This window comes from Accipiter gentilis, chromosome 10 (genome assembly GCF_929443795.1).
Source record: "Accipiter gentilis chromosome 10, bAccGen1.1, whole genome shotgun sequence".
NCBI lineage: Eukaryota > Metazoa > Chordata > Aves > Accipitriformes > Accipitridae > Astur > Astur gentilis.
Window position 1 is genome coordinate 11,760,957 of NC_064889.1, and position 25,858 is coordinate 11,786,814.

The 25,858-nt window shown below is 37.7% G+C and overlaps 1 protein-coding gene across 1 annotated transcript in view; it reads left to right on the plus strand.

The window, feature by feature from the left end:
- Positions 1–3,005: 3,005 nt before the first annotated feature.
- WDR72 (WD repeat domain 72) overlaps positions 3,006–25,858 on the plus strand; it is a 130,100-nt gene continuing 107,247 nt past the window's right edge. The window contains exons 1-7 of the mRNA XM_049812316.1: positions 3,006–3,190; positions 13,946–14,107; positions 15,187–15,293; positions 18,368–18,446; positions 21,423–21,597; positions 22,163–22,239; positions 24,072–24,191. Coding sequence (XP_049668273.1) covers positions 13,955–14,107; positions 15,187–15,293; positions 18,368–18,446; positions 21,423–21,597; positions 22,163–22,239; positions 24,072–24,191 — 711 coding nt within the window. The 5' untranslated portion in view covers positions 3,006–3,190; positions 13,946–13,954. The remainder of the gene's footprint in view (positions 3,191–13,945; positions 14,108–15,186; positions 15,294–18,367; positions 18,447–21,422; positions 21,598–22,162; positions 22,240–24,071; positions 24,192–25,858) is intronic.

Below are 25,858 nucleotides of genomic sequence, written 5' to 3' on the forward strand. Positions count from 1 at the left end.
GGCTACTACATGCAAGCACTTGGTGTCCACACGCACAAGCATAAGCGGTGATTGGTTACATTGGTACTGTCCACGCGCACAAGCATAGGCAGTGATTGGTTACATTGGTACTGTCCACGCGCACAAACACAAGACATAATTGGTTGTGTTAATTAAAGCATACAAGACTTGTCTTAGTCCAATTGGTCAAGATAAGCCCCTGAATTGAGGTTGTTTGTGCCAAGTTCCCTTTATCGTGGAATGTGCACCTGTGTTTTCCTAATTGGGATCTTTCTTCTTCTATCTTCTTATTTATTGTGTTCAAGGCCTTCTAAGGGCGCCTGGAACAGACTTGTGACCATGAGCTATTTTCAGGCCCAATAACTAAGTTCCATATAACTGAACCCTACACACCCCTATTACGCTAAGGCAGAAAAACACAGTTCATGTTAAGCCACTACTGTAAAAATGCTATTTTAATGATTTACCTGTTTTGTCTCTGTAGCAGCTCAATTGCTCTTTCCACAATGAATTATTAAATTGAAAACGTAACATAAATACTGTACAAGGTATGCAAGGTTTTATTTTTAGGTAGGACCAGTGCTTTAAAAAAAAATAAAAGTTATTATTTGGGATGCTACCACATCCACCTTATATTAAAATTTTTATCATTTACAACAGATGAAAAGCTATGTATTTTTAAACACAACACTTTCTATTTTAGAGTCTGCGAATGAAACAAAACCACTTGGTTTTTTGGGATAGTTCTTAATACCTGGAAGTATAAGTGGTATATATGATATATATAGCTTTTATAACCAGTATTTTTAATTTGCATCTGTAAATGCATTTAAATGGCATGGTATTAGTATGTGTACTACTTTTATGGAATGATTTATTTTACCAAGACAACAAATATGGTGTTGAAAGACAAAATAGAAATCACAGTTTCATGACCCTCTCTAAGCATAAGATGCAATTAAGGTCTCTGGAGTGACCTTCCCTCTGTGTCAAATTATTCTAAAACATATGTGACAGTTTTTCTTACGGAAACCTCCATGTATCGATGATTAAGAAGAGGCTATCAAAATAATTTATTTAGGTTCACAGGCAGAATTCACAACTCTCATGAAGTGCCAAAAAGCACAAGCAGTACCTAGTTTGTCCATTAGATTACTTAGTCTCACACAAGTATTTCACTTTCTTGATAAGCATCTTCTGACTACAAAAACTTTAGCTGAGGTTCCAGTTATCATTATTGACTTTAATGAGCCAATGTTCATCTTCCTGAAAAAAAATCATCTTATGGTTTTTTAAGTAAGTTGACTTGTATCATCTAATCTTTCCTTCAGTACGATTACTACCAAAATCCCCAGAAGCAAGCCCAGAAAAAAGGTACCTTTTTAAGTTCTCACGTAAAATAACTATTTCAGTGTTCTTCACTTGGCCTGATAAAATCTAACCAAACATCACCATTTCCATTAAAGTTCTATTTTCAGGGTTTACCTTATGAGTGATTTTATGTAGGCAAGATATAAAGTGGTTTAAAAAGTCTTATCTCTAAAGGTTTTTATTTTATCGCATTAAGAATGTTCTGAAGCCTGAACTACAGAACTGCTAAAACAAACAAAACCAAAAGTTTGGTAGGAATGTGTTTCAAAATATTACAAACTTCACATGTTTGGGTTTTTTTCCATTGCATTCACTTACCTCTAAAATGTAGCCCATAGATGCAGGCTACAATTACATTAACACATTTTAGAATATTACTGTTTATCTCAAGGCAGATACCTCAGGGAAATACTCTTAGTGTAAACATGAATTCAACAATAGTAAAATAAAAACACCACATACTTTAGCTACCATATTTATTATATTAAAGTAGGAACATTATAGGCACTAAAAATATACTTAAATCTCCTAACATCCTTCCAACTCCCTGTGCATTTCAATGTAATTTTTCAAACATGAGACATATTTAGGAAGTTACGATTTTAGAGAAGTTTTTTATAGCGATAAGTCTCATAATTGTTTTTTGCAGCCCTGTACATGGCTCTGACTAAGTATTCCAGCAGTTAGGATGAACTCACGTGTATACTGTACAACCACTTCAGCTTAACTCCTCACAAGAATCTTTTGCAGGCCACAGCTTCTCTGTAACTGACCTTTGAACAAAGAAAAAACAGACAATTGAACAAATAACCATCACAGGTTTTTTTTTTTCTTACTGTATAAATTCACCACAATTTACTGCTTTCAAACAGAAACACTTGAAGAAACTCCCACCCTCAAAAAAACCCACAAACCAAATACCAAAAACATTACCCAAAATACCCAACTCACCCGTTTACTGCCCTCAAATACTGACACCACAGCTGCCGCCGATTCCCACACCTGTGAGGAATCAAGCTCCACCCTCGGAGCACCCGGCTGGAAGCTTGCAAACGCCCGTCTGCACCCAGTCCACCCCTTCTCAGGAGAACCTACACCACCTGCAGTTGCACCTCTGCCCGGCTCCCGCCAGCGGAAATATTCTTTTCACCGTACTTAAAGCACGGCGGGCACTTGAAAAGCTTCCTATGCTTTATCACCGAGCAGGGAGTAATCTCTGAGGGGCAGGCTGGGCCTTCAACCGTTAGTTCTATCTCAGGCGGGGTATGGCCGTGCCCCGGCCTGTAGGGCCGTGACGGGGGAGGGCAGAAGGGCAGGCGGATGAGTAGGGGCGGCTGCGGCTCGGATTTAAGCCCACATACTTTTTCCCTAGTCCCTATTTCTCTTCTCTACTTCGCTCTGAGCTGTCAGGGCGGAAAGCCGCCGCGTAAAACGTTTCTCTCGGCGGCGGCCGCCAGGCGCTGTCAGGACGCTGCGGGCGGCGCGAGCTGCGGGCGGCGCGAGCTGCGGGCGGCGCGAGCTGCGGGCGGCGCGAGCTGCGGGCGGCGCGAGCTGCGGGCGGCGCGAGCTGCGGGCGGCGCGAGCTGCGGGCGGCGCGAGCTGCGGGCGGCGCCGGGGAGCGCCAGCTCGCGCCGGGCCGCGCCGCCCTTGCTCCGGCCGCCGCGGGAGGCGGAGGAGCGGGAGCAGTAGCAGCAGCAGCGCTGGGTATATCCGCTCCCGAGCGGGATAAAAGCCGTCCCAGCTCGCTCTCCTTCCCCTCAGCAGTCTCGCTGCCGCCCGCCACTCCTCCCCCGCTCGCGGTGCCTGGCAGCCTCTGGAGGTAAGGGGCTGTGGCCGCGGCCTCGCTCGGTCGGCTCCAGGCACGGCTCCTTTCGGCCGCTTTCCCCCGCTGGTCTTTCTCCCCGCGGTCTTCCAGCCCGGCGCTGGCCTCCCCGTCCCGTCCGCAGGGCTGGGCAGGGGGCGGCGGTGGCACCTCGCTGGTGCCCGGCGGGAGGGCGCCGAGGCGGCGGCGCGGCCCGGCTCTCTCCCCGGGGGCAGCCGGGGCCGTTTGCTGCCCCCGCCCTTGGGCGTCCGGGCGGGGGATCTGCGGCCGTAAGGCTCGGGTGCCCCGGGGAGGCGGCTGGGCGCGGGTGTGGGTCTTGCCGTGGCCGAGAAGAGCGGTCATACTGGGTACCGCGGAGCTCTTCTGATGGGTGCCAAGACTCTTCGCTGGGGCGGCGTTTGTTCTTTCTTACTTGGGCAAACTTCATCCAAGTTTCTGGGAGCTTTGTTGGGTCCCCTGTAACTTTAGCATCAACTATGTAACTTCATTATATTTCAGCTCTGCTATCGGATGTTAGATGTCTGAAACTTCTGTTTCCAAGATAATCCAGTGAATTATATATATATTCCATCAACTGTCTTGGAGTATGCTTAGTCACTGGACTTCTTGGAGAAAAACAGTAATGCGAGGACATGTCGAGTTCAAAACACTAGCTCATTGAAATGGGAAAATGCTTTTGTGTTATTTAAATGATGCCCTATTGAGTAGCTGCAAAACCTTAGAGTAGAAATAAATTTATATAATTGCTGTTTTACAGCAGTTCTGTTCTCCCTTGAAAACAGTTCTGGTCAGAGATTTTCTGAGACTTGCTCAATTATGAAATTAATCAGAATGGCTTACTTGGAGCCTTTTGGTGTTTCTGTCATAATTACTTTTCTAGTCACTGCTAGGAACAGTAGTGGTGTTTTCTGAATATGTCACAAAATTTTAGTGTATCAGTAATGCCATACTAGTACAGAATGATGTTCTTTTGGGAATACTCTTTGCAAAAATGGCTCTTCTGGTGAGCTAGTTCTGCTCAAAAGGGTTGTGTTGGTAGGATTGATTACAGGATGAGCAGGTTTTTCTCATTAAAAAATTTTCAGTGTTAAAAATAGAAGTTTACTGTAATGAAAACTGCAATCCATGCATTGAATCAGTTTGGGACTTTGATTCTGCTTCATAACAAAAAGTGTTTTAAGCAGATTTGGCTGTGTATATATAATAGATTCTTCTGAGTTGTTTACACTAAACAGCTGCCTGCCCCATGGTGAAGAACACTGCATAGAGGCCTGTTGGGTAATTAAGAGTATTGAAAGAACAAAATGGGAAAATAAGGAGTTCTTTTTGTTAGAGTTTGGAAATCATTGTTATGATGCAGTTGATTACGCCAGTGATTAGGGATTATTACATTACTATCCCAAAACCAAAAGCTGATGAAATGTTTTAGTTGTTTTATTTCTAGCATCTGATTCCAATTTTGTTTGTTATTTAAACATTCCAGGGTACAGTGTAGCTGAACCAAAAATATCACCTCTCAGATCAATGGGGTGTTTTTTATTTTAAGTGAGTTCAAGGTCACTTAAGGAAGACAAAATAAGTGACTCAAAGCTTTGCATATTCACTGCCTCTCAGTTTGAGAATTTTGTAAGTTTTTTTTTTTCAGGTTTCATGTGTCTTGACCTTAACAGATTTTTGTATCTTTTGTGTTAAAGCAGTGTAAACAAGAATGAATTCTGTAGGCTTAATTATGTCTAGTTCATTACAGAATCTGTGATATTTCATAAAAATGAAAGTTGATCAAAGTCTTGTAGATTACATGTGACTTTTGCTTGCATCTATGGGAAGTCTTGACACAGACTTAAAGTTTATTACTCTCTACACTTTCCAAGGTATGTAGGCCATAAACTTGGGGCTGACACCACCTTAGTAGACTGTTTGATTCATGTGGGATTATGTTGGGATCATTGACTCTAAAGGATAACTGTCTCTTGTCTCAAAAGATAACTTATAATTAAGAAAATGTAATGGGCTGTCTCTTTACTAGCATAACAAAGTAGTGCTTTCTCACATGGCAACATGTTACTTTCGATAAAGGTAAGCATAACTTAATGTATATAAATAAGGTTAAAACCTGTCTTTAAGACAGTAAGATGCAATTCTGTAGAAATCAAATCTTGTGTTTTGCAGAAACTGATGGCCTTTTTCTGTCATGTGTGCTTTCCTGTAAGAATTGAGTGAATGTCCTAAGACCTGATTAAAGGTCTGCTTCAGCAAAGCATTTCAGCGTTTGATTATGAGTTACTCCACTGAATATGACTTAAGTGATACTATGTGTATGCTTAAGCCTTTGGAAGTGACAAATAATTCACATATATGTAGTTCTCTATAGTGTTCAAGCAACATTTCATCTCCTGTAGATAACTACTCTTGTAGTTGATAGGACATTCAGACACTATATTTCAGATAGCAAAACCAAATGTGGTGATGTTTTCTTTAAAGATATCTTTTATGTCTCCATACACACTTGTATAATGTATTTCTTTTTCAAGTAAACTTTGTATATATACAAGATCTTTGATATACGTGATTTAAAACCAAATTAGCTAGCTCACATGCGTTGTCGTCTAACATGCTTAAACAGCTGTATCACTGGTGGTTGTTGAAGCCTTTAATAACAGTGAAAAAAGTGTGAATTTACATTTCTGCACGCATTTTTAATTTTTCTACTTGGCAAAGGAGCATCATGTGACACTTTTCTAGTATGCTTAAAGTAATGTCATCACATGATCCTTTTCTAGCAGGCTTAAAATAATGTAACAGTTTATCGGGTGAAACAGTAACTTCAAGGAGGTAAAGATTAGTCTACTGTACCTTATGACAGTGTGTAAAGCACAAGTGTTCTGAGTTGCTCGTGTTTTCACTGCCCCACTTTCCAGTTTAGGTGCAACATAAACTATTTTAATTAATATTGTGTCACCAAAAGGTTTTGAGATGGCCGATTGAATTCTGCCAAGATAGAGTCTTTTGATGAAAACATATCTTTATTGATTGTAGAAGAAGAAAATCATTCTTAAAATGAAATCCAGAGAAAAATCATATCCCTCAGAGAAAATTTCTGAGTGGCAGGCTGAGATTAACATCATAAAATTGAATTTGTGCTGCAAACCTTTGATGTAATCAGCAGCTGGGAGATGGTGTTGCCCTTACTGTGCTCCTTCTGATTGTGGTGAATTATTGTGTGGAATGAAATAAGTGTTTCTTGTGTCACTCGTTCAAGAAATACAAACAAGGTATTACTAGGTGGTTCTTGCTAGTTAAAATGGGTTGTATTGATTCCTGGTCTCAGTCTTTTGCTCCCTTGGACTGCAAAAGCAGTATGTTCGCACCCCAGGGGAGATCTGGGTGTCACTCAACGATGACTCCTCTGGCCGATTAGGGTGCAGCCCTGACAGGTCTCAAGGGAAGTCCCATTAAAGCTTAAACTGGAAGTGCAGTGGTAGGCAGGCAGGGTCTCCAGGATGGAGCCACAAAAAGCAAAGTAGTGGAAAATGTGTGGAATATTGAGGGTTCTGGCAGAATATATTAAAACATGAGAAAGTGGGACATAGGGTAGAAATGTTGATTACTGGAGTATTTTACTTGTTGCCTCCTATCTGACTAGATATATTAGCTAGAATATTTGAAATACGGAAATATTTTTGCTGTTGTATCCACAGAAAGCAGGCTCTGTATCTTAAAGGAGCCAGTTATTAGTTCTCTTGTATGAAGAGCTAAATACAAACTAGTTTTTAATTATATTTTAAAAAGTCTTTTGATAAATCTTTCATTGTTTTACTTTTTGCTGTTACTTCAAATGCCTTTTTGTTATATTTGTGTTGTCTTGTTGTCTTTGGTGTCATTTCTGTTTGTCATTTCCTTTTCACTTACCTAATCTCATATATAATCTTTTTCCTTTTCCTATATTACGTACCTGCCTTCTCCCTGTAGCTTCTAAATCTCCATTCTATTTCCATTTCTCTGTTAAGCATCTTTCTTAGTGTTGTATTTCTCTTTCTAACTTATTCCATTCCTCACACCTATACAAATGCACGTGTACCCTGCTGCTTCACAAATTGCAAAGTATTGTTGACCTGTATTTTCAGAGTCATGGACTCAATAGGCTTCTCAATAGCAACATATAAATAGCAAATCTCTGAGCAGCATAATGAGCATCACTGTGGTACATCTGCAGGCTTACAAACACAGCGCTATGTAACTTATGTATCTTTAGATTTTGTACTTAAGATACTTTCATCAAGTATTTTGTAAATGCAATATATTTTATTATTTAGTCCTCTTAGATGGATTTGTTATATGTTGTGGACAGTGGGTGAATATAACTTTTTTTTAGTTTGGGAAAGGTGATATCTTTGCTGATTACCAGAGATAATATACAACATCCTTAAAGAGAGTGCAACATTTACATCATAAAGTACATTGAGCAAGTTGTGCAAGCAGTATAAAATGGATCAGTAGACTGCAAGTCAAAGCTATTTTTAAGGAAAATAATTACCTTTTTACTAACAGTACAAAAAATACTGATAGAACTTTTATTTTCTTATGTTGACAGTAAGAGAGAACATGTTGGGTAAAGCCAAAAAGAGACAGGAATAGGAGAATGAGAACACACAAACCTTAGGAATTTGTCATGAAAACCTACCAGGCTCTGCCTAATATTTACTTCCTAACACTTTACTACAATGATGAATCTAAAGGGATGGGGGGGAACTTATATTGTTTTACTTGGCCATCAAGAATATTGAAGGCTGGGCAAATAGAATTTTGCTAGACTGAGAAGACATGTGCTGCTTTTATAAAACTGTAATAATTGCTTTTAATAATTTTGACTCATCTATCCTGTTTTGGGGGTGGGGGGGTGGGTGGTGTTTCCCCAAAATATTTGGGTCTTTTAATCCAACACAAACAGTTAAATTCTGCTAATGTCTTAATATTTTCAGGACTGTAAGCCAATTTCTGCATCTTTTTTGTGCCTGCATTAATCACCATACATTTAACTGGACTTTAAAGCAACTGATCTTGTATTGATAGTTTAGGATGGATAAGAAACATGAAGTGAGTATGAATATAAATTCAGAAAAGGTTTTTTGGCAGGTTGACTGTTAGCTGTAGACTGATCTTTTATTGTATGTAGTCTTTTCTCCTTCTATAAATTCTTGTTTGGTAGCTTTTCTTATGGGCTGTAGCTATGAGAAGGAGGTTTCTGTCACAACCAGTGTTTTATTATGTGAACTGTTTTGAGATAAGGTTCTCTAGGAAGTTCAGTTCCTATTTTTAAGGACCTTCATGTATGTGAGAACTGGTGAATTCTGAATTAATTTAAAAATCAGGGTATGTATTTTCTTTATCAGGAAATGTGATTCTTTTAACTGTAGTTAATAGTTCAATATTGTTCAGGATGTTTCCTTTATGCTTTTGAGCAAACTCTGCATGTAAATGCAAGGACCAACAGGGAATGTGAGACAGACTTCAGTGGGGGCAAAACAGAACCCAGATTTTTCACTTCAAATCACTGTCAGCAAATGTGCACGCATGCTCCTAAGACCCAAGTAACTCTTCCATTCTAACCTTATGTTCCTAAACCACCAATTTTTATCTTGAGAAAATGCAGCACAGGGATGTGCCTGCGGTAAAGCAGTAATTATGTGGCAGAGATTGGAAGGTCTGAGATGACTCTAATAGAGATGCTAACAATATATATTTTTTTTAAGGTTAGGAGAGGAGGCAGAGTCAAGATATGCCTACTCTATTGGAATTGGGGCTCTATGGGGAGAGCATGTTGAGTTATGATAGTACTGTTTCTTTATGGTATAATCTGACCTTTTTCATTCGGCTCAGTTCACGACCAGTCCCAGTCAAAAAAGCCAAGGGATGAGGAAAAGCTCTTGCATTAATATATGCTCAGAAAGGCATTCAGGGTCAGACCTCCTGCTCTCTGGCCCCTTAAAGCTTTTGACTAGACTTGCAAATACGTCATGGCTGCTATAGAATAAAAGGTGGTATACTCAGCTTTCCAAATGAAACTTTAATACTGTACAAATTGTCCAAAGTTATTGAAGTAGTACAGGCAAAGTCCTTGAAGCTGTGCGAATTGGTATAATTTTCCAAGTCAACAAAGGTTTGTGGTGTGGTTTCAGCGTGAAAAGTGCTCGTAGAACTGGACACAGAATGGTAGACATATGACAGGTTAGTGGTGGGATGAACTGCTATGGTTTTAACTAAGAACAGGGAATTATTTTTTTTTACAGTCATAAGGGAGTTCTTTTTGGCAGTGTGATTGTAAGGGCAGGGCAAACAAAGTTTATTAGGTTGTAAGCAGGAAGAAATGGGGAGTAGAACTGAGGAACTTGTTTCAAAGTTGAATTATGCGTTAATACTGCAAATCAAACATGCTTGAGTGAGCAGAGCTGGAGGAATTTGACATGTGCTGATAAGCTACGTGCAGCTCAGATATGCCTTGGGCAATATTTGACTTTGTGGAAACAGTTTTTACCTTTTTTTTAAAGGAACAGTCTGATAAATATCTGTTGATTTTATAAAAAAAAAGTTTGCTCTAGGTGTCATCAGCATCACTAAATAGCTTTGATAAAGCTAAATACTGTCAGACAAAATGTGGATATGTGCCTGTGAGTATGCAGGATTTCTAGGGAAGTCATGGTATCCTTAGAAGCAAAGCTTTCATGCAAAATACTTGTCTTGTGCATCAAAATATCTTAATCCAAAAGAAAAGTTAACCAAGAAGCAAGAGAAAAAAGTTAAGGACTGTTATATTAACATGGACGTTCATATATCTTCTGTTTTCTTTTGCTTGCACTTCAATCATAATATAAAGGAAAAAGTACAAAATGTTCTTGTAATGTTTCAGTCTTAATTCTCTTATATAACCAATGCTTTGTATGTAGTAATAGCTGTTTATTAATTCATGACACTCATTGTTATGTAAAAAAAAGTGTGCAAATAGATCAACTATACATTAGCAAATTCTATAGATTTGTTTAGTTTTTAACTTCTGTTGATAGTCTTTCTGAGTTCTGTTACTCATCACTTGCTCAGCAGTAGGTCTTCTGTTAAGAATATTGATCTTGATTCTATGCTTATTTTACAAGAAAATGTGATTTATGACTTCGTTTTCAATGCAGTACAAACCTGAATTCTGCTGTCTTACGGTGTTTTATGCTAATTAAACACTCCCATGCCACAAGTATAAATGACTACATGATATGCAAGAAAATTCATTTTAAAGACTTGGGATTTGGCTTATCAAACTGTTAACTTGACAGCCACCATTTTATAAGCCGTATGAAAATGGTGAATTTTCTTTGCTTAGTTAATACTTATACATATCATTAGAGTTTGGCTAGAACAACTTTCATTTAGGGGCATAAACTAGAAGAGAAAAGGACTTCAACATTCACCAGTAAGCATAATAATTCATATAACTAGAGATTTAAAAAAGTAAGTTTTAGAAAAGTCAAATTCTAAAGCTGAGATCAATAACATCTCTCAGTATTTTCTGATATGCCCACAGAGCTTTAAAATGAAACTAAATGTGATTTAGCTTAATAAACTCTTGACCTGTTGTGGTTTAACCCCAGCCAGCAACTAAGCACCACGCAGCTGCTCACTCTCCCCGCCCACCCTCTTCCCCCAGTGGGATGTGGGAAAAAATCGGGAAGAGAAGTGAAACCCGTGGGTTGAGATAAGTATGATTTAATAGAACTGAAAAGAAGAAACTAATAATGATAACACTAATAAAATGACAACAGCAATAATGAAAGGATTGGAATGTACAAATGATGTGCAGTGCAACTGCTCACCACCTGTCCACTGACAGCCAGCTAGTCCCTGGGTGGTGATTTCCTGCCCCAACTTCCCAGTTCCTATACTCAATAGGACATCCCATGGTATGGAATACACCGTTGGCCAGTTTGGGTCAGCTGCCCTGGCTGTGTCCTGTGCCAACTTCTTGTGCCCCTCCAGCCTTCTCGCTGGCTGGGCATGAGAAGCTGAAAAATCCTTGACTTTAGTCTAAACACTATGTAGCAACAACTGAAAATGTCAGTGTTAACATTCTTCACATACTGAACTCAAAACATAGCACTGTACCAGCTATTAGGAAGACAGTTAACTCTATCTCAGCTGAAACTAGGACAACCTCAATTCATTTTCTTAGATGCTTCTTCCTCTGCCTTTGATGTTCTGGCTAAGGTTGTATGGCAGGACCTTGATAGCCTGCCATACCAGTCTTTTCAGCCCTTTTTCTCAGTAGCCAAGCCCTTCATCTCATGTTCTTGTCAGGAAGCAAGACCATTCCTCTAGTTCTGTGTCACTTAAGGGTTTTATTAGTAGTAGTGAAGATACCTCTTGTCTGTGTCCCTGCTTTCATCTGCTACTGTGCTGGATTTAGTGATGGTTTGTGTTACAGTTTCTTTAAACCTAGCTTAAAAGGCTGCTTCCATGCTCTGTTTCTGTCCTGTGGTCTTGTCTGAGTTATGACAGGATCTCTTCTTCATGTCACTTTGCATCATTCCTATATTACTTCCTTTGGCTGGCTGTTATCTGCTGCCATGCATTTCATTCTACCCAGTTCCTGTCTCTTCTTGCAAGATTTCAGCTTTAGTGTCATATCTTTTGGCTGACCTCTCCCAACTGCACTGTTCTAGCACCTGGCTACTGGCACCTGTTTCATTTTAAATATTTTTGCTAAGGACTCTGTCTCCCCTTTCTCCAGGACAAATAGGAGCACAACTTCTCTGAAAGGTGAATTTTCCTTAGTGGCTGCAAAGTGGCTGCTCTTAAGTGTCTTTTCAATGGTATTATTGCTGCTTGGGTAAAAAGTAGGTGACATACAATATTTTGAAAAGAATAAATAAGGTATTTCAGTGACCATAGACAATGGTGCATCTGAAGAGCTTAAAATCTGTTTCTTCTTGTTTGCTTGTGCTTGGGAATAACATGTTGATATATAGAAACATTTTTGATGTTGCTTAATATTTGTTAGCTCTCTGTCCATCACCTGCATGCTGGTGGTAGTCAAAACTGCCCTCAGTAAAGATTAAGAGAATTTCAGTTTTCAGAGGAGTCACTTCACAGGCACAAGTCAACTTCATCCCCTTCTCCATCCCTGACAACATTTAGAAGCAGGTGACAACAATCTTCTGGCATTTTCTCCAGAAAGCTGAAAGGCAAGGGAGATAAACAGAGGTGTTTCAGAACCATCTGTACAGGCTTTCTGGAAAAATGAAGGGGAGAAGAACCATCATAGGATATAGGGAAGTAGTGCTGGAGGCTGTTGTATACTCAGATTAATAATTTGGAAGTTTTGGTACAGATGACTTGTATATATGGGAATTGTTTGCATTTGGGCTAAGGTAGACACTAGCAGCTAGTGTCGGGCTTTCATGTAAAGACACTGATGCTAAAGATATTGCTCATCTGTGTCTGGTTTTAGCCTTTTGCATAAGTTGACCCAAAGAAGACATGCTTGTTGGGTGTGTTACTAGGTTCCCTGAATATCTTAACAGGACATATATGACTTTTTTGAGGTGAGTTGACTATTTAAGTGCCAAATTATTTGTGGTCATACTTACTGTTTTTTCATTTTGAAGGTATTGTTGGGAATATTTTAGAAATGTTAGACACTTATGAACATGGGAATTTGAACAGCAATGTGACAGAGGGCTTGTGCAGTGACTGAGAAAGTTTTCTCAAAGCTTCTGCTTGAAGCAAAACAAGTACAGAATCCAACTAACCAGCAGAGGTGGTTTTGAAAGGAACAGGCATCAAATTTAAAAACAAGTGAAGTAGAACTTTTTTAATAAGGAGGACTTTAGAATATTTTGTAAGTACTAGAGTTTGAACCGACACTGAAATAGCAGTTCATAAGAATCTGTATTGAATTAACTAATGACCAGTAGTCATTTTGGACAATTCCATTAAATTAATTTTTCACAGTAGTGAAAAACCTATTACATGATAAATTTTTTGGACAAGGGACCCATGAGTTGAGCAGCAGAAAGAGTCTGTTTGTTCTCCCTGTTTCCCTCCAACTCTACCTGCACCTTTCTTATGGGTCTTATCTCTACAAGATGCCACTGAGTGGTTGAGGGTATAGTACTTTGCTGTCCCAGGCCTCATTTTTCTCTTAATTCCTGACCCATCACCTGTTCTCTCCTTCCAGCCCTATTATCTCTTTTTCATGTTTTATCCTCCTAGGAACCACAGTTGCTTTATTGACACCCTGCCTCTGTGCCATCTCCATGCTCCAGTAGTTAGCTGCTGAGAATGAGCAGCACTGCTGTTTGGAGGGACTAGGGGAGGCATGGTATATTCCACCAACCAAAATTAGGAAGATGATAGTGACATGGGTCCATCAGAGCTAAGCCAGGTTATGTGGGGCAGCACATGACTCCTGTTGCTGATATTTCAGTATTGTGATAGTACTGCTCCCTTGTAACTCTGTTCCTGTCTGATCCTGCCTAGATTTAAAATGGTGGCACATCACTGTCCTGCTGCATATTTAAGCTATTGGTGGATAACTGTCTTGATAAGTGTGATGTTTGCAATAGCTAGAAAATGTTTTGATGCCTCCTCAGCTTTTTCTGCAGTAGTATTTTGTAGCTCCTGTTTTCAGATGTTGATTAAATTGACTTTTAAATTTTTTTCTTGCATTTCGTGTTACTTAGAATCATCATGACTTGTTTCTGTTTTCAGGTGCTGACTATGAAGGTATCAGTACAGGCTGTGGCAGTGTGGGGGAAAATAGCTCCCTCTCACAGCATCACTGCTATTATGATTACAGATGACCAGCAGACCATAGTTACAGGAAGTCAAGAAGGACAAATATGTCTCTGGGATCTTTCATCAGAATTCAAGGTTTGTGTCCACTGTGCTATGGTCTGCCAAATAGACAGACTGGAGTTTATCTTTTATTATTAACAGTGGGATTATCCAGACTTGCACTTACTTAGATTAAGTTTTAAAGATAAGGTGATATTTGTTATAGGAAACTCATGAAGCAACTGGTTGCTCATATAGGCATTTCGACACTTTTTATCTGCAGACTTTGGAAAATTTTTCATAGATTATAATGACCTGTGGATTATATGAGATTGTGTGCTGTGAGTAATAGCAACAAGTTAACATACACGATTTTAATGATTCCTACCTTGTAAAGTCTCTTTTTTTTAAATCAATTGCTTAGCATGGCCTGTCATTTAAAGAAAAATGTCTATTTGTAAAACCAGAGCTTTCTACCAGGTTAACAATGGAAAACTTTGTAGAAAGATGGAAGAAGATGAAATACATATTTTTGGTATAATTAAACTGTAAACCTCCTGGCATATCATTGCTATTGCTTTGAATATTTCATATTTTCCTGAGAATGGAACAGAGTCAAAGCAGTTCCAATTTCTTATTCTGCATTCCTAGAACTATGGTTCTATTCTTTCTGGATCTGGCTGCCCCATTTGTGCTCAAATATAGCTTGAAACTTTAGTTTGTACTTTTATGGGGTTACCTTTTTCCATTAAGAACATTGCATGCAGTGAAGCTAATAAAAGGGATTATTTAAATGTGTTGTATGGAACACATGCTTAAGAGCTTTGCTATATCAATTCCCTACTTCACTCTGCCACTTCTGCTGCATGTTGTAGGGTGAAGGCCAGAGATATTCTGCACGATGCCAGTTTTATACAATTTGATGCTCTGTACATTTTTCAGAAGGTGCAATTTTTAGACTACAGTGAATACAAAGACTGTACTTCATGCAAACTGCATAATCAATCCACATCTTTCTACATTCCAGAAACATGATGGAAGAACATAAGAATATAAAGCAGATTGACAATTACTCATTATTAACAACATCTGCAAGTCATTCTCTTGCTTTTAGATCTCCTTAGTTTATACAGAAAATAATATGTTTAAGTTAAACCATTGTATTATTCTCCTAGATTTCATCTAAAGAAATTCTCTTTGGCCACACTGCTTCTGTAACCTGTTTGGCAAAAGCAAGAGAGTTTGAGAAACAACCATATGTAGTAAGTGCTACTGAAAATGGGTAGGTAACTGAATATTCAATTATTCATTTCTTAAATCATGAAACGTATGGCAGGTGTAGGTCAGATTATGCATTTGGCAAAAGGTTTTTAATCCACTTCTTCCATGATATGAAAAGGATAGCAGCTACTTAGGATAATGACTGTATTGCTTATATACAATAGTCAACTAAGAGCTCATCTGTTGGACAACAGAAGGGTTTGGCTAATTCAGATATCCAGTTAGTCAGGAGAATGAATTGTTCAGAGGGTCAGCTAGGCCCCATTCAGAGGAAGAATAATGGGCTACTGGAGGGAATCAGCAGGTTCAGAAGCATTTTAATATCATGGTGTTTTTTCTGTTCCTTCCTGAGTTCAGTCTTGAGAATTGAATCAGTACTGTGATCCAGGTTATGCTTGCTCAGTGAGTACATATGGAAGCACAGAAAAGACTGCCCTTGAATAAAAGGCATGTATGTTCCTTGTCTCTGTTTAAATCTGACTTGCTGTTTTGGAGTACATCCTGTTAAGAGGCTCCTGATCTCCATCCATCTCTCTCCCCCGTCCAACTGGTGTGTGTGGGGGTGGTGGTGTGTGAGTGAGTGGCTGTGTGGTGCTTAGTTGCCAGCTGGGGTTAAACCATGACATGCCTATGTGTTTCTTGTGACTTGACCCATCACTTGATTCAAACTAATTTCTGCAGTTCTGCTAGGTTAGCATTCAAGAATTTTTTTCTCTCTGAATATTTGATAATCTTTTCAGGTGGGTTCTGAAGCCCATCTGTTGAGTATTTCAGCTGTTGAAAGTAGTTAGGGCTAGCTTCTTACTTCCTTAAGGGCTTTTCTTAAACAGTTTTGTCTTGCTGCTAAATGATATTCTCCTCACTTTGGGTTCATCTTTTCCAATCAACTGTTAAAACCTCTTCCCATGAAGAGTTCCTGTCAATTGCCCTTCTCCAAGCTATACCTTTCAGCACCTTAAGGGTATCACTTTCTCACTGAGGAGCTTGTTTATCCTTTCCAGCTCCTAGGATGTCTGTCTGATTCTCTTACTCAATCATAAGGGATAACTTGAAGAAACTGGTTCAGGCCTCTTAATCTTCAAAGGTTAGACTGTCCCACTGGACAGGTAGTTGTAAACAGTTCTGGTTATGTGTGGAAAGGAGGGTGAGAAGTCTGCAGAACTAGTTTTGTATTGGCCTTCTACAATTCTAATCAAGGTTTCAGGGGTGAAACTGTTTTTCATTTTAATTCTGAAGTTCTGTTGGTGCAGTAATATTTCCAGATCATACTGGGAGAAAAGGTACTGTATTTCCAAAAAGTTGGGGTGAAAAGCACTAAACAGATGAGGGTTTTTCTATAGATATACCATACAGAGAGATGTTCACATCCTCAAGGTTCTGCCTTTGAAGGGATCATTGGTCTTGCTTGGAAAGTGTATAGGTAGGACTGAATAGTCTTCTGGCCCCTTTAAATGTTCACTTTTACCAAATTACTGCTGACTTCTCATCTGTATTGCATAAGGGAAGAGCATCCATCACTGATCCCTGGAAGGTTGCAACATGAAGCTGAGATAATTACAAATAGGAAGCCTCATCTTCAGGAGATGCAGGGTTTGTTGAACTGTATTTCCTGGCTTGTGAATCATTTGCTTCTGGCATTTTCAAGCTTCCATCTCCTTGTATTGGGTGTGGAAGATGATACTCTCCCCCCATCCCACTTCAAAAATCTCTTGAATGTTTGTATAACTGATTTATCCCAGAAGTATGAGTATTGAACAGTATTTTTATACTTTTTTTAAATATGGAAATCTGTAAATTAATCCATAATGATTCAGAAGTTCTCACTGGTGTCCTGTGTGTGCATATAGCATATGCTGTAGGACAGGTTTGTCAACATGTGGTATCACTCACTAGTACACACAGTAAATTAAGTGCAACATGCAGAAGCTGAAGTTATATTCTGGTCTCATTTCTGCATATTTGCATGTATGTATCACAATGTAGTTAAAGCAGTAAAGTTGTCATTCTGATATAAACAAGGAAAAAATCACTGCCTTGAAATGTTTAACAAACAGCATAAGCAGTCTAAGTTACAACTTTTGGTCTACCAACTCTGCTACATTACAGATGTATAGATTTCACTGATTTTGCTCAGCTGGAAAATATAAATTAAGTAATATTTTTAGATTGTCATAAAATGTGAAAGTGTGTTGATTTAAAAGGTAAATCACTAAGTATTTCTTAATATAATAAAATATTTTTCCCCAATGTGTTCATTAAGTCCTCATACAGAAAATGTCTTAGAATGTATTTTCAGAAATAATGAAGTTATTGTTTCAACTGTGGAAATAATGTTTGCTGTTTCAATGAAATCTAAAAGCATCAAGTTTAACATTCAGTTGCTGACCTATGACAACATACCTCATACAGCCCGGTTTACAACATTTAATTTGATTGTGTTTCTGTTGTACTCTAGTCCCATAGCGTGTTGAATGTCTAGATGAGGAAGACTGCCTAACACGTCTTTCTCAAACGTTAACCTTAAATATAATTAAGTGTAGGTAGAATGTTGCAGACATTTAGGTTGGCAAGGCAAGTGCTGTATCAATAACAGATTTCAGGAATAGCCTCATGGTGGCACTGTTTCTTCTTAACAGAAATTGCACTTCCTCTCAAGAACTGAAGTCCGATGCGGCAGAAGATGGATTATGTTTTTCAAAACGTGTGGTTTAAGTTCGGTGAAATGAATCATTTTCAGGAGGAGGTAGTTCCTGTGACAGATAGTTACAGTGACGTGTTGACGAGCTGTAATGGCAGTATACCTACAATTTGTTGTAGACCAGAGTTGGCCTTAAAGTCAGGTTAGTTGCAAGGCAGCAAGCAGGGTGTAATTACCAAAACAAAAAGAAACAGATACTGTATGTCATCCCCTGCTAATGACCACAACATTTTCTTACCCAGTAATCTGTAACAAAAAGCCACATAAACGACCAGACTGTACTTAACTACAGCAGTGAAGAAAAACTTGGTGGCACAAAATTATTCCAGCCAATTGAGTAGAAATGACAGAGACTAATATAAAGTTATCTTTGGCAGGGAGATGTGTGTTTGGAATGTCAGTAGTGGACAGTGCATTGAGAACACAAAGCTTCCTTATAGGCACACAGCAATCTGTGTAAGTATAGCAACTTTTCATGGAATATCTCTGTTCATTACAAAAGGAGTTCTGCTTTATTAACATATTTTTGGGGAACATACAATTTTAAATGTATAACTCATACTTAATAGGAGGAAAAAACCCTGTTGCAATATAAGTAGTTTTATATCTGTTATTTTTCCTTTTTTGACTTCCTTCTAAGAAAAGAACTGAGACTTTTATGTTTCTCTGAAATCCTTAAATCAAACTGATTCTTTAAGTTGAAAATGTCTGGAATGCAGTATCAGTTAACTTACTGTAAAGCTTGGGCATTGAGTAGCAAAGTGAAACTGTCTTAATCTTTTCTCTTGTCCTGTGTTAAAATTGCATGGAAACTTCAAGTTTAATGTAGGCTTTTTGGTGTCGTATTTTAGAAGTACAAGCAACCTAGCCAAACATTGTGAGACAGTCTGCTGAAGATTTTATTTTTAAATGTTTGAAAGGTTTTGATGCCTAACTGCTGACCTCCAAAAGACTGCTCTGCCCCACTTCCAAAGATACACTTTCATTCATTGCAGAACTCAGGACAGATCACTTATTTTCAGAGGCCAAATTGCTTTAAATATTACTTCAGATAATTTCAAATGTCTGATTTGAACTATATCCAGGTACACTAAGTAGGTAGATGTTTGAGTATGAGGGTGTGTTTGAAGTACACGTGTGTATATGATTGAGAACCCCAACATGTATGGATTTGATTCAGAGATATGGCTTGTTTCTGGATATATTAGTAGAAGAGCAGCTCAGGGCTCCTAGGTTACTTAAAATGCTGTTTTTCTTCATTGTGGAAGCCTAGGGTGGAACTAAGCCTCCAAATGATGGAAATCTGAGCCCTCATGAGACTTGAACTATGGTCAAATTCAGAGTCCAAATGTTTTAAATCTTCCAGAAGAAACATTGTTTTGGTTGACAGATGATTTCAAACACATTTGGGTAAATTACCAAATAAAAATTAAAGAACAGGTTCTTAATATAATATTTTTACATATACACACACATATGTATGGAGATCTAAAAAAGCATAGATTGTTAAGAAGTTATTCTTCCATAATTTTTGTGTATATGTTTAAAACATATATATTCTTTTTACATATGGATGTGTATACACACACACAAAACAATAGTTCAATTATAATGTAATAGAGGTGTGGTATCATCTGCTTTGTGGTATTGCTTAATTAGATTTTAATAGTTAAGGTTATGGAGGAGTTCTGCAGAGAAGTAGGCAGATCTGGCCTAGCTGATTATCTGACAATCTGTACATTTTTGTGGAGAGCAGTGGCAGAATCTTCATTCTTATCCTTCAAGTAGGAGAAGCAAATGCTAATAGAGAAGTAACAAATTTTCTAAAAGTGAGCTAAACCTAACTTTGTTACATAATGATTTTTGTTCTGTAACTTGGACAAGATGGCTAAAGAAAAATAGGAACATCGAACAGGAAGACTTTCTTAGAAAAAAAAATAGATGTCTCTAGGAGGGGAAGCTGTTCTTCAGATATTTATAATAAACTGATTTTTTTGTGAGGGTTTTTTGGGTGTCATTTTTTATGGTTTGTTTTTTTTGTTTTAGATTTTTTTTGTTGTTCTATGGAGAATGATTGCTTGTGGCATAGTAGCACCGGAGAGAATATAATTTCCTACAGAATGTTATTGTCTGGGAGGTTTAGTGCACACTGATTTTAATAGCATCATCATCTAAAATTGTTGCTTTATTTTTAGTTAATGTTTTAGTAGGTTTTAATTAAACTGCTAACCTCTCTGGTCTAGTAGGTTCCTTTTGTTCAGCGTAGATGATTCAGCTCTAAATGGCAGATGTCAAGTAGTGCAAACTGAATATTTGCCATTTGAAATGAAGTTTAACACCAGGGTTAACTCTTAACTATTTGTAGATCTTAACCAGTGTGGGATTTTCTTAGAGGACTAACTGACTATACATATCTTCCAGTTCAAGCCTAATTTGAGAGTAACAGTAATTACAAATTGTTCCTACTGCTACGCATTTCTGCCTCTTATTATTCATAATATCGTAATACTTATTCCCAGTTATTTCTGCTTCTTTTTGTTTTCAGACTTCAATTTGTTAACTGATAGACCAAGAATTATTATCTAAGCAAAACAATGTACAGAGAACTTGTAGTAAATGAGGCACAACTTTGTGGGTCTATCTGATATTTTCCTTTGATGTGGTTGGTTCCTTTACTTTAATGATCGTCTTTACTTATAAATTCCATTTGAGGAGGCTGCTTATGCATTTATAGCAATTATGTGTACAATTAAGGATAGATATTACACACAATGCAAATGTCCTTGCACATATAAAACACCTAGCAAAAAGGAAATCTTCATAGTCGCTCTGCACTGCTGTCATCTCTGTTCCCAAGTACTTTGCTATGTGTCTGTTTTACTTTTCTTTACATGATTGTTGAGAAAGAATGAATCTTCTGAACACTAGGGCATTTAATGTGAAAATGAAGAATATCTCATGGAGTAGAAATTCTTCCTGGAAAACAATGGAAAAATCATTATGAAAAAAATAATTATGAATCTTCCGCATTTTCACCTGATATTTTTCATCTTTACATGTTGATAACTGGAGCTTTAGCAAATGTTTGGAAAGAGATGAGGCCTCTCGGAAACAAGTCCTAAACTGTTTAGCAATCTATAATGAGAATTAACACCCTGATTGCTTCCAAAAAATCTTAATATTTAGGCAGGGCAGATACTGCTTTTGGTATGAAGCACCTATTACTAAGCTGTATGCCTATATTAAATTGTTATAAGTGTATGTGAAATGCTTGTGTCACTAGCAAAATTGTGTATGGTGTCACATGCAGTAGACTTTCAATAATGCTACAAGTGTTGATTATAATTCCAAGTATGACATGCTTAATGTGAAAAACATGCATGCCCATTTGTGTAGTTCTGTAAGCTGACTCTCTTCTTTCCGTTTGTACAGTATTACCATTGCTCATTCCGAATGACAGGTGAAGGCTGGCTTCTTTGTTGTGGAGAATATCAAGATGTTCTTATTATTGATGCTAATACTTTGGGTGTTCTTCACACTTTATCATCATCTCAGTCTTCTGATTGGATAAATTGTATGTGTATCATACACTCTGCAAGAGTTCAAGGTATACATTGTAGATGTATTTATGTAGACCAATTAAATTGTGATAAAATATTTCTGTATAGATAGTACAATCCTACTAGCTTTAATATCTAATCATGTTTTACAGAGCTGTTATGTACAACAGATGTTAACATTTCACTGACAGCACCTAAGAAAGGTGTTTTTTTAATACTCCTAAATGTTCCTTATGTTTCATGTAATGTGTTTCTTAAAGAGAAAGACAAGCAGATTCTACACTGGTTGTAAGCAGCTCATTTCTTGGATATAAGTACAAATTAATTTTGTAGTATCAGGGAAATTAAAGGCACAAACCCACTATTCTGTGCCTTCTATTGAAGTACATCTGATAAAACAAAATAATTATTCACTGCTTGCTTGCATGTTTTGTATTTCTGTATACCAGTTATTTTTGTGTAAAAATTAATATTTCATCTAAACAGCGTCCTGCAGAATCCATGTTGTAGTGCTGTGCAGAACACCAGTGTCTATGCCAAGGTTCTCTTTTGGTGTTAGGCGCTGTTTAAACTTGGTTTCAAGTTGACTATCTCACTGTTAACTGTTCACAGAAGACTCATTGGTGGCAGTGTCTGTAACTGGAGTCCTTAAAGTGTGGGACCTATCTTCATCTTTGAATAGCATACAGGTCAGTTTGTATGAGGTGTGAAACAGCAATTTAAACGATAACATGAATGTAGTAATATCCTCAAGTAAAGGATACATTGAAGCAGAATATGAGTAAAGTAGAATCTTCTGGATATGTATTAAAGAGAACTGATTAATTTTGTCACAGTTGTGAAAACACACCCTCATATTGCTATTTAAAGTTAGTTGGGCCATTGGACAGCTCTTGCCTTGGAAACTGCAATGTCTTTTGCCCAGGCTTTTTGTCTTACCATATTCTATGATGCTGAAATTGTAGTCCTTTCCTGCTGTCCTGATAATGTCACTCCATTCTTTGAACCCCTTCACTCTGTCCTTTAAACTCAAAGCTCTTCAAAATTGGCCTTTGTACTCTCTCTTCACCCTTGTTACTTTCTTCGAAATGGTTCTTTAGACTTTGTTTTCCTCTCTCTGCCTTCCACAATGCTGTCTTCACTTGGAAAAGACTCTTGCTGTGTCAAGTACCCTATTTCTTTCATCTTCAAACTCGCTTATTCTGTGCAACTTTTCTGTGTTAATATGCTCAGTAGCTGTCACTTGACATGCACAGGTGTTAGAATTGGAATACAATGTTTTGTGTTTGAGTTAAACTGAGAGCTAGATTCACAAATGGACTTCAGTGTTACAGCTAAGTACTGTGAATCATCAACAGAAATAGTGAAATGTCAACAGTCTTCTCTGAATATCTGTAATACATTACCACCTTGCTTGGCAAACTAGAGCATGCCACAGTACTACTTGTTAATGGGTAGAATCAGGCCCCTTGAGAGTTTGTCAAGTTAGATACTGCACTGATGTTTTTGTGATGTGTTTGGTTTATCTGCAGTGGTTTTTTTGGGGGTGTCTTTTCAACATTCCTAGGGCAAAAAGTACTGTCATGCTGAAGAAATTCTGGGGACTGTAACAAATGATTTCAGACATCAGAGAAGCATATATGATATGGTGCCATCCTTTTACTGCCTGGGGCCTTCTTTCGAAGAAAGGAGGAGGGCAGCGTTGGTAACAATCCAACTACTTATTTTAAAGAGCAGTGTTTTAATAAATATTGTTGGATTTAATTGGAATGAATTGGAGCTGCAAGGTGTAGTGAGAGAATGGCTTGCGGTTTGATAGCCATGATTCCATGAGCAGCATACCCCTTCTTTGAGAGGTTTTGATACTGTTGGTATCTTTCAAAACAGAAAACATCAGTTTCCAGTGGTTTAATCAATAGTTAATAAAGACAATTCTGATGTAATAATTTTGAGCATGAGGGCCTTTAAGTCTGATATGCACCCAAAAAGGGGTGAAAATACATACATCTCTTAAACCATCTGTACATTCAGCAATACAAAGCTAAAAAAATGAGTTACTTTTCCACTACTTCTTAGAGGTGTTAAGGTCAAACAAGACATATGACAACACCATATGTCTCAGACTGTCTTGGTTGCAACAAGGATGAGTGAGAAGGCAGAATATTCATCAGCCATTCTAAATCTGATACTGTCAGTTGATAGGTTGTAGCTATTTTGACTGAAGAATACTTAGCAAGTGTTATTACAGGACATGCTATCTATAACCTGCCTTTAGTCCTTCTCCATATTCATTATCACTTCTAAGTGAGATCAAGGTCTGAGACATGCTGAATATCTTCTGTTATACATGGTACTTGTGAACCCTGCTGTCTTCCTATCTCGCTTCTAATTAAGAATTATATGTTGCTTTGCATTTTGACAGTGTATGTTAAAATTATTTTCAGTGGTTTGTTTCTATTCTAAAAGTAAAAGTTCAGATATCTAGAATAAATCTTATGGCTTTTTTCCCCCTGCTATAAAGGCAAGACAAAGTGTGTGTGAGAAGGAATCAAAATCTCTGGACTGTATAAATTGTCAAGCAGTACGGTTCTGTACTTACACGAAAAGGCTCCTTCTAGTTGTGTTCTCTGCATGCTGGCAGGTACATTATTGAATGTTATATTTTTTAATATTGTTAATAATTTTGAAAAGCTAATGTGATTTTTTTTTACATGCAGATACTTGTTGTTCTCTGCAGCTTAAAGAAAATCTGTTCACTAATTGTCAGATATAATAGCCTGCTGTAGCCCTTTTCTGCTTAACTGTCTGAATTAGATGAAGTGTTTATTTTTTATTAATGTATTTCTGCTTTAAAAGTTTGACATGCAATTGGCTGGCTGGAAAGGGGATTACTTTAAATATTAGTCTTGGAGTACTGGTTGTGTTATAGTCCCCTCCACAGTGCATTTTAAAAGGAGACAAAGATGAAAAAAAACTGTTTAAGTATGACCGTAAGTAATCACAGTCAGCAAGTCCTCAGTAACAAGGGGCCTTTGTTCTATCAGAGCCAGTAGCCTGGGTTCTGCTAATAGAAGCCACCAAAACTAAAGACCCCAGACTATATAACTTTTCATTGTAGCAGTAAGAAAATAAATGCATTGTGTAATTACTGAAACTGTTATTAGTTTATTTTACATTTTAGTTAAACTGAACTTTATTGTAAAAATTCTGTATTTTTTCCCCCAGTGTTATGACATTCATCTTAAAATAATCCTGAGCTATTAGTGCAACATATGTACCTGATCCAAACGCCTCTGCTGGGGGGGGGGGGGTATTGGGGAGCGGTGGTGCAGAAATTTCACATACACTTCAAGTCAGCTTTGAATAATACAATTGTAGGGTATCCCTGAGATTTCTCTTGGGCTATTTAAAGAAGTCTGTACAAAAGTATTTATAAAGAAATTCCATGTATAGAATGAATAGGCTTTTCAGGGAAAAAAAATCTGTGTAACATACATTGTTTTCTATTAATTTCTATAATGTTTTTCTACAAGAGGTGCATGTTTCTTGTAGTATATCTACTTGAAGCAGTAAGATATAAGTATTCAAATGCATAATAGTGTTATAAATACATAAGTCACAATGGATTTTCAACTTCTAAGTTTTAATGAATATACAGCTTTAAAATGTGTTTAAAAACAGAAATGCGGCTATGAATACTCTCTCCATGAGGCCACTAGGAATGTGAACAAGCAGACAATATCCTAGGTTGCCCTAGTTGTATCCTGTTTCGGCTTAAAATGGTGAAGGTCAGAAGAATCTAAGAAGTCATACTTTTCTTGCAAGCAAAGGGGATTATATGTTCTTTGCTTTCAAATAATTTGAAAAAAATCTCTGCTGCTCCCCAAAGAGGTAAAGAGAAAATCTGCTTTAAGATATGTGCTGTGATTATGCCAGCAGATCATGTTTTAAAGAATAGACAGAAGCATTTATAGCTTCTATCAAAGTCTTCAGTATCAGTTATGTGCTAAATTCATTACCTCTTTATAAAAAATTAATAGTCCAGTAAATATTAATAATGAATGCAAGGCAAAACAAAGTAAATCCCATCCAAAATCCCCTAATATATAATATATATGTAACAGAAGGCTCTATTGCTGTTTTTTATTGTTGGTTTATCTTCAAAAGGCATGGTTTGATTCTGACTTTGTGGTAGTTTGATAGTATGAAGACTGCTTTGGCTTTAAAGGAGGTAGTCAAGCTAAAGAGTCAAGCTAATGTTCTACTTACTGATCTATTGTCCCAACCCAGTGTGAAATGAAATGAATG